This window comes from Hydra vulgaris, chromosome 11, assembly GCF_038396675.1.
Source record: "Hydra vulgaris chromosome 11, alternate assembly HydraT2T_AEP".
Taxonomy (NCBI): domain Eukaryota; kingdom Metazoa; phylum Cnidaria; class Hydrozoa; order Anthoathecata; family Hydridae; genus Hydra; species Hydra vulgaris.
This window is the reverse complement of record NC_088930.1, coordinates 35,095,001-35,105,364: the sequence shown is the minus strand read 5'-3', so window position 1 is coordinate 35,105,364 and position 10,364 is coordinate 35,095,001. Positions and strand designations below refer to the sequence as shown.

At 27.4% G+C, this 10,364-nt stretch overlaps 1 protein-coding gene across 1 annotated transcript in view; it reads right to left on the bottom strand.

The window, feature by feature from the left end:
- Window positions 1-9,873: 9,873 nt before the first annotated feature.
- Window positions 9,874-10,364, bottom strand: part of LOC100204290 (vesicular inhibitory amino acid transporter) — a 1,764-nt gene continuing 1,273 nt past the window's right edge. The window contains exon 1 of the mRNA XM_065810899.1: window positions 9,874-10,364. This exon is cut by the window's right edge and continues 1,273 nt beyond it. Coding sequence (XP_065666971.1) covers window positions 10,071-10,364 — 294 coding nt within the window. The 3' untranslated portion in view covers window positions 9,874-10,070.

Genomic DNA, 10,364 nt, shown 5'->3' with positions numbered 1-10,364 from the left:
ATACCCACAAATGTATTCCTTTTTTTAGGACATTTTTTAAAGTTCTTTCTTATTCCTCTCTTATTCAACCCAGTATGGAATACTGTTGTCATATTTGGGCTAGTTTTTCTAATGATACTTTTACTATTATAGACAAGGTCCAAATTTGTAAACGTTGGACCTGCTTTATCAGCTAAGCTTGAGCCTCTCTCACACTGTCGTAAAGTTGCATCTCTTCCTCTTTTCTACGAGTACTATCATAGTCGCTGCTCAAAGGAGCTATCATCTCTATTTCAATCAACCTCATTCTTGCTTAACTCGTCATTCAGCAGAGTTGCATCGATTTACTATATCTGTCCCTGCAAGCTCTAAAAACTCTTATTTGTATAGTTTTTTTCTCCAACCTTTCGGAACACTTTCTTATCTTCATGACTTTTCCTGATTCATACAACCTTCAACTTTTTAAGACTATCAACCGTCTCCTTACTCTTTAACCTTTTGTTTTCTAGTAACTCCTAAATTAATAGTGGTTGCTTTCAGCCTTGTTGGAAGTAAGTTAGAAGTTAAAAAATAAAAAAAAACCCTACTAAACTTTTAAAATAACTTTTTATTGATATAATGTTGTTATAAATAATATAAAAACTAATATAATGTTATTTTCGTCACTAATGCAATTATATGAAAGCAAACCATTTTTTAATGTTTTTGTTTTTTAGAAAAATTGTAAGCATTAAAAACAAAAATTATCTTTCTATACCGGAAAAAATTCTTAAAACTTTCTAAAAACCCAAACAATGAATGAGCTCCAAGATTATCAGCAGAAAACATTGCAAGTATAGCATGAAGTTGAACAGGTTTCCTATCTATATTAACAGTTACTCCTTCTTCTGACTTTGACTATTTTAATTGCTTAACTACAGCTTAAAAATATTTTTCATATCCATACTTTTTAACATCTGCAGCAAACCAAAGTGCAACCATGAATATGCACTTCCAGAGGAATAAAATACTCATTAACAGTTAACAAACGAATACGCTTATGGGTGGTATCAACATTTGATAGAGCTGATGAAATATTCTGTAGCTTTAAATTTGCCGTATTTTTGGCAGTTAATAAACCATTAAGGTTTACACAAAGTTGCTCCACATGCTCCACATCTTGTAAGGAAAAACTTTTAAATCTTCCAATTGTCCATGCATACTTTCAGTAACCATTTGGACATTTTTTTGAGTTAGCTTTAATTAGAAGACTTGTCACAAACATTATAAAAGATTTTTTTTAAAAGCGCTGACCGTTTCATCAAAATTATTATAATCCATAGTAACATCTATAACCTCTATATTATTCAAATTGATGTCAACAAATTTGTAATCAACTTTATCTTTTAATGACTCACCATGAAATTTAACAATATGTCTTTTAAATGCGCTAAAAAAAAAAAACTCTAGAGCAATCAAAGGTACTTATAACTTCACTTCCATTTGAAGCCAAACCGTGATTATATCGGAAATGAGAAAAATGTTTTTGCACAGTCACTAAGTCAGTTTTGCAAAGAAAACATTCATTTTTCTAAATGCTAAAATAAAAATTAAAAACTTAGTTTTTGTTGTATATCTTTGTTTTCAATGTCATATGAACTATCAGAATTCTTGATAAGAATTTACAATTTTTTCTCTTGTGTAAGATTCCAGACTTTTAATACCAGAAGTGGCATCTATATTTCTTCGAGTTAATGAATTTAAATTTATGTAACACAAATATAATAGTATTATTAATAGTGAAAATAACAAGAAGAATCTCTATTTTCATAATAAAAGTTATATAAGAAATATTATTGTTTTAAAAAAATTAGGAAATCACAATAAAATCCAACAATACTTTTATATATTATATAATAGTATTGCTTATATATTAAAGTAATCAAATATATGGAACTATATGGAGCTGTTTTGGTTTAAAAAATATATATATTTTTTTATAAATTTTTATAAATATAATTATATGATTATTATAAATATATAACAAATATTTAATTTATACAAATCTATATAATTTCGTTAGTAATTTTCTATATAATTAATAAGCCTATTGCGGATAAGCTTATTATATAAACCAAATACAATAAAAGTATATAATAATTTAAATTAAATTAATTATAATGGTACAAGTATATATTAAATTTTATTTTATTAAATCTATAATATTATATTAATATATTAATATAATATAAATTTAATATACTATAATTATATTATATAATTATAATAATATCAAGTATATTAAATTTTAGTATACGTACGTTTAGTTTATGTACCATTATAATTATATTATAATTATAATCAAATTTAAGAAATAACAAAATATTACAATAAGTTGTTTACTAATTAGTTGTTTAATAATTATCTAAAATCATTTAATCAAATTATAAATATTGTGTAAACTGAGCTCGTGCAAGCCAACAAGAAGTGTTTAAAAACTCGTTATGGCATAGGGGGCTGTGACTAGTAGAAAATTGCTCTTTTACAAATATGTTTTTTAACTTTACGTACCGCAATCCGTTATCTAGTTTAAATACGTTGATCTAACGAAATTATTTTTTTTAATTAACGGAATGCTTACTTAGATTTACTGGTTACTCTGTTACCAACTGAGTTACGGACGAACTCTGTTACGATTTTAACGGACTTGTTTTTAGGGTGTAGCAAATTACACCACAAATGACCATTTTTGGTATAACTTTTAACCTCAACTGTATAACTTTCTATCTTAAAGGTGTAGATTATGCGACTTACCCTAAAGGTAGAAAATTGTATCCTTTTTTTTTTAGTTTGAATAGTAAAATGTGATTCTATTAAGAAACGCAAAATAATTTCATAACGTCGCCATTATTAAAACTTTATTAGTTTTTAATAATTTTTGTTTATCAATTTAATAATTTTTGTTTATCTGTTTTAAGCCGATTGTGTTAAAAATGTTTTTGAGCATTATTTCCAACATAAATTTTCTCTAAAATTTGTAAGTATCAAAGTTTTATTTAATGAAGAGGGAAAACATCTTAGTACATTGTGCTTGCTGCAAGAAAGAAACATAAAAAAGAGTGGTAGAAAAATTCTTAACAGTCTGGCAATGTAACCAAGCTTCCATTCTTGTCGATTTTTTATTTATTTTACTTATACTTGGATTGGGCTTGGATTGGATATAAAACTTATATGCGTGCAATGTGCGGGGGAAATTTTTGGGAAAAATAAAAAAGCACAACAAAATTAAGTAAAAGTTCTGAAAAGAAAATTGCGGAATTAAAAAAACGTTTAATTCAACTTGCTATGGTTTAAACTTTTTTAAATGAAAATTTTCAACCAGTTTTAAACTTATAGGAAAAAATATGTCAACCACTTTAAAAGGGTGACAAAAAATAACGGAGTTGAGTAATTTGATCATTTTTTTGTAAATCAAGAAGTTATAACAAAATTAACTGTGTATTTATCAATAAAAATATTTAAAATTATTAAAAGTTAAATTTATTAGAAGTGGCCACCTTTTTTTTTGATACAGAGCCTAAAACGCTTGCTGAATTTTCCGCGGTGTACCGCAGCTTTGCTGGGAAAATTCCAATCCATTCCCCGACCAATGAATGTTTAAGACTCACCAAACTTTTGTGGGGTTTTGCACAAGCGCTCGCCTCCAAAATTGACCAAACACTATAGTCCAATGGGTTGAGATTACACGAACATCGTGGCCGTTCTTGAGCCTAGATAAAATCAAGAAAATCAGCCTTACACCAGTCCTGCGATGATTTGGCTCAATAAGACACTGCAGAATCCTGCTAAAACGTCCAAAAGTTGTTTCCAAAGTGTTGTTGAGCTCAGGGAAGTACCACATTTTCAATAATATTCGTCAATATTCAAATATAAAAATGTATTTAAATTAGAATGACTTCCAGCAGTATTAAATTTTTATTTTAAGCTGAGTAATAGGAACTGCCATCAAAACCGTATTTAGATATTATCGCTCCACTAATTACAATAATTGGTTGTAGAAAAGATCTTGATGGAAAAGACAGACTAGATGTTGTTGATAGAATTGCATTGTTAAACTATGTTATTTCTAGGGCCCTTCAAATCGATTCGATTTGAGAATCAAGTGTCGCTTCGATTCGAAATTCGATTTGAAAAAAATGATTCAAGTTTTTCGAATCACTATTTACTTCGTGAGTGTTGTTGTTTTTTGAGATGCTATCAAAATATTTTTATCTCAGCCAGAATAAAGTAATTGTAATCAAAAGTAATTGTAATGCTGGTTCCAAAGAACCACTAAAAAATTATTCCGGGTCAAATAAATTTTATAGTAATTTTTTTTTTTTTTTTTGAAAAAATATACTTAAATTTGGATTTCCTCATATTGCTGATTCGATTCGTGATTCAATTCAGTTCGTAATTCGATTTTATTTGTAAATCAAGACCCGCTTCGATTCGAGATTTGATTCGAATTTAAAAATGCCGATACGCAGGGCCCTAGTTATTTCTTATATATCCACTACTTTGTTGTGGCAACAAAGGAGTGAAGGCGCCTTGGCTCCAAACTATTTATTAAATAAAATTCGTAATTTTTGTTTTATCTTTATAATTTGAAAAATAAAAAATTATTAAATTAACTTAAAGTGAAAAGATATTGAAAATGCAATCAGGTAATTGGCTACTTGCCATAAAAAAAAGTTTTATAAATGGTTAAACTTTGTTTAAGTATAACCTGAAAATTCAACTCTAGATGTCGCCCAATCAACAATTCAATTAGTTATTCACTGTTGTGTCACTTATATTTAAATCTAAAACTTTATTTAAACCGTTTAAACCTCTATAATAGACACCAGCGTATTTCAACATTTTTTTTTAGAAAAATCAGCTGCCTAAAGCAAGATTACCTTTCATTAGAGCATAAAACTATAACGTGCAAAATTTGAAAGTTGAAAGTCTTCCCGATTTTATCTTATTTTGATATAAATTTTTTTTATATATTTCATTATGAAACATAAACTAGAGTGAGTTATAATTAACGAATTTTTAAAACGATCGTTGGTGTAAAACATTTTCTTATTATTTTCATACATAATGAAACTTAAAATTTTTTCTTTTTTTTTTAAACTATTTTTTGGAATTTGGATAGATAGTTATTTATTTATTTCGTCATTAAAAAAAGAATACAATGCCGTTTTATATAGATTAAATCTACATGATTTAATTTATTTAAAACGGATGTTTTATATAAATTAAATCATGATGACGGAATCTACATGATGGGGCTAAAAGAAGACGACATTTGCCTTATCACTAAGCCCCGACGTACTTTCATCAGCAAGCGTGTACAACCATTAAAATGTAAACATAAAATTCCTTTGTACCATTAAAAAAAAAATACAAACCTAAAAACTTAAAATAAGTTAATAAGATAATTTAAAGAAAATTTAAATTAAAGACTAGTTTATAAGATAGTTGTTAAAAAAGAAAAATTAAAAAAATTAAAAAAAAAAAAAAGAAAAAGAGAATCTTAAAAAGAATTTAATTCATTAACATCGTTAAGAAGTTTTTGTTTGAGTTTGTGTTTGAATAGAGAATGTGAATAACAATTTTTCAGCTGGTTATTTAACAAAGTGTTCCATTTAGTAATCAAATAGTGCATTTTAGGTTGCTCATAATTGTAATTTGAAAATCTTGTAGGGTACTCGTGGTTAGTTTTATTGAAAAGTGTATTAAATATTATAGGAGTTACTTTATTATGAAGTTTGTACATAAATATAAGAATTTGATAAAGATTTAACTGAAAAACATTAAGTATGTGATGATTTTTAAAAAAGTTCTTTAGAATGTGTGAATTGACATAATTCTGCGTGTTTTTGTCTACTAAGCAATTTTTTAACTTTACTTTCATTAGAGCAGCACCATGCAATATTTGCATAGTTTACATAACAATGTATGAGGGAAAAATATAAGATTTTTAAGCAGTTTTGGTTTAATAATTGCTTAGCTTTGTATAGAACGGCGATATTTTTTGAATTTTTATCTTTTACCGTTCTTATATGTTCTCTCCTTGTCAAGTTTTCGTCAAGTATCACTCCTAAAAACTTTAATGATGACTCTCTAATTATTTCAGAGTTGCCCATATAAAGATCAGGAAGTTTTAATGGAATATTTTCTTTATCGTGAATTCTATGAAAAAAAGTATACTTAGTTTTATTTAAATTTAAGGACAATTTGTTTGCCTTAAACCATTCCGCTAAATTTAAAAATTCCGTTAGAATAAAATAAATTCGTGTCATCTGAAAATAAAACTAAGTTTAAAATGTTTGAAAAGTTATGGAAATCGTTTTACATAAATAAGAAATAAAAGCGACCCAGAATTGAGCCTTGGGGAACACCGCAAGTTATAATCAAGTAATCAGTTTTTCCTTTTCCATGTGCTAAATATTGTTTTCTATTGTTTAGATAAATTTTGTGTCATTCTAAATATGTGCTTTTAATTCCATAACTTTCAAGTTTTTTTATAAGAATGCTATAGTCTACTTTATGAAAGGCTTTGCTAAGATCTATAGCATTATAGATCTTAGCAAAGCCTTTGATAAAGATATATAAAGCGTAAACTTACTTTCATCAAATGCTTTAAATGTATTGTGAACAGTATTAATAGTAGCATGGTCAGTTAAATACCCTGGCTGAAATCCAAACTGTTTATTATATAGAATATTATTTATAGTTAGAAAAGTTAAAATTCGGTTATACATAATTCGCTCTAAGATTTTTGAGAAGCAAGGAAGAATTGAAATTGGTCTGTAATTTTCAAGATTAGAAATGTCTCCTGATTTGAAAATAGGTACGACCCTCGGAATTTTTCTTTTTTTTCGGAAAAGTTTCTCCGGATAAATACTTAGTTTTAAAGATAGGTTAAAAATATCTAAAAGAAGGATTGTTAAGTATTTTATCGATTATTTACATTACTACTAATATCATCATACCCCACCTTTTTTTTTGTATTAAAAGATATACTGCACCTAGGAGTTCCTTTTCAGTAATTTCATATTACCATTTTAGAGGTCTTATTAGGAGTAGAATATGACTCAAAGTTTACTTCAGTAGTTTCTATTTTCGACACTAAAGTGGAACCTACACTGATAAAATATTGGTTGAATGTTTCAGCAATTAAAGTTTTGTTTGTAGTAGTTTTATTTTCAATGTTTAGATTTATAGGAGGACTATTTCCGTCAGTTTGTTTCGTGCCAATTACTTCCTTAATTATGTTCCAAGTATTTTTTTTGACCATTTTTATGTTTTATTAAATGCTTGGTATAGTAACATTTCTTTGACTTTTTAATAACCATCTCGAAAACACGTTTATAATTTTTGTTATTAGTTTCATTCTTGAAAGTTTATTTTTTTGAGAAACATTATATAGTCGTTTTTTGACGACTTTATAATTCCAGGCGTTATCCATGGATTTAATAATGTGTTTTTTTTTTACACTTTTGTAACTACAGGAAAAACCCTATTGTAAAGTTGTTGCAATTTATCAATAAACTTATCGTATGCCTTATCTGTGTGTTCAATATCAAAGAGGTTATCGCAATTTAAATCTGATTGAAGAGTATTAAAATTTTTTATGGATTTTTCGTTTATATTACTCGTATTTTTTTTAACTTTTTGTGCATAGATGTTATCACATTTTTGTGTGATAAGAAATACAGGGAAGTGATCTAAAATATTGCATTTAAATATTCCTGTTTTTATTTTTGATTTTAATTTATTGGTAACTATTTGATCTATAACTGTTGCGCTTTCTCTAGTTATTCTTGTGGGTTTAGTAATTAGTGGAATATAGCCTCTCTGATTTATGACGTTAAAGAAATCATTTATATTTGTATTTAAATGACTCATGTTCAGGCCAAGGTTAACCTACAGAATAAATGCTTTTAATTTTGCTTAATTTATTTTTAATTATGGTACTATGGTTTATCCTCCTCTGGCTAATTCCATATAGAGGCCACATTACCAAGGACTGCAAAGACAAAGTTAGGCTCCAAAAGGAACGTCATAACCCGCTCTACAGACCAAGAGTAAAGTGATTTTAGGAAGAACGAAGATATGTTAAAGTGAAAGATAAAAGTAGTCGATTTAGAAAGATAGCATAAAGGCAGCGGACAGGATTGCACGCGATGTTAGAAGGTGCAATTAAAACTTGTTCGCGAATTAATTTTTAATTAATACGGAACAATTTATTTTTAATTAGGTATTGTGGTTTATCCTCCTCCGGCTAATTGCCATATAGAGGCCACATTACCAAGGACTGCAAAGATAAGTTCGGCTCCAAAAGGAGCGTCATAACCCGCTCTACGGACCAAGAGTAAAGTGATTTTAGGAAGAACGAAGATATGTTATGAAGATATGAAGATAAATGAAAGATAGAAGTAGTCGATTTAGAAAGATAGCATAAAGACAGCGGACAGAATTGCACGCGATATTAGAAGGTGCAATAAAAGTTTGTTCGCGAATTTATTTTTAATTATGTTTTTAATATGATTTTCGAGTTGTTTTATTGAGCCGGAAGGCGGTCTGTATAAAACGTGGATGATAACGTTTGTTGTGGTTTTATTTATTATTTCAACACATAGTGATTCACAATCATTAGTGGTTGAGCACAAATCTTTTTTTAGCTTGTATAATAAAGAATTACTTATAGATAAAACCCCCTCCTTCACCAGATCCTCTAAATTGATGAATCACTTTATAATTTAGTAACTGAAAATTTGTATTTGTCTCGATATATTAATCAGTACATTATGTCTCGTTGAGACTAATAATTTTTAAATTAAATTTAACCTCGCATGGAAATTGTTTAAATAATTCAAAATTTTTGAAAAAATTGAAAATGAATTTGCATTCTAGTCTTTGCATTATGTTTTTAGTTTTAGGATCATAATATAAAGTATTAATATTTTGAAATACTTTGTTATTACTAAATTAATATCCGGGTCAGAATGCTTATCTAGAAGTATCCTATTTTTATTTTGTAATGAATTAAATTCTGAGTTAAGTGTAACATTATCTAAAAGTTAACAAAAAAAATTTCAGATATTTTTGTTTTTAAGTTAGGTACTTTTCACTTTAACTTGGCATTTTTTCATTTTAATTTGTTAATTTTCCTTTTAATTTGACACGATAATTTTATTCAAATGAATTCTAAAAATAAATTCTAAAAGTTTATTAAGCTTATTATTACCCTTGATGAAAATAAATTCATTAAAGGTAAATTTTAGAATAAAATATTTCATTTCTAAATTTAAATTGCTTTTTTCAGGTTAAAACATTCAAAAGTTAAAACATGTTTTAAAAGTTAAAACATGTTAAATTTCAAATTTAACATATTTTAACTTTTAGTAAAAACATGCTATCGCCAAGGCGCATGCGTGTTTTTACTAAACTTCTTGAAGGATAAACGTGCTCTTAATCTTCTTGATGTCGCGGTTGTAGCTTGGAGGTTGGAGAATAATTTCAAGGAACAATGTTTTCCAAAAAAGTACACTAAACATAATTTAAATGAAATTTGTTTTGCATATTTTTATTTTATTTATAATTACTTTTTTGCTAATTGGTTTTGATTTATTTTGCGTAAGTTTTGTATGCCAAAAAAAATATCTTTATATATCTAGGTTTCACCCGGATAAAAATATTGGTATCAGAAAATCCAATATCCAGCTGTACTTGAAAATTCTTTTCTAAATCGTATTTTATTCATATACTTTATGTTTTATATCTTTTATTGATGATTAGAATATACCTAATAATACGTATAAAATGATATAAAAAAGGTATTTCCTTGTTTAGATTGAAATTTTATATATAACTTAGGACAACACGTATAAAAAAGTTATTAGCAGCAATAAAAATTTTTTTGTAAAGTATTTTCCACTTTGCCTATTTAAAACATGTTACAAAGATTTTTTTTTCTGCCCAATGTTTCGAGATTCGCTAAACTTTTACAATGTTTCGAGATTCGCCAACCTTTTACAAAGCGCAAGCACAAGTTGTAAGCTTTCTATCTACCTTGATCAAGTACCAATTACTAACTTATAAACAGATGAGTAAAGGCCAAAAGTTCCAAGCAACAAACCAAAACCAGCAGTAACATAGCAAAAACATAGTTTAATTTTAGACATAGTGTGAGTTTTTAAATTAATATAAAATAGAGGTGGTAGGACAAGCGCAATAAGGCTTCCGCGAACACTTCCGATTATGCTCACTGCAAGCCCAAAGTGAGGCATAACCAATGCTATTAAAAGCAAAACTGTCATTATTAATAAACGAGAAAGGAATGTCCACCATTGATCTCTACCAAAAAAAAT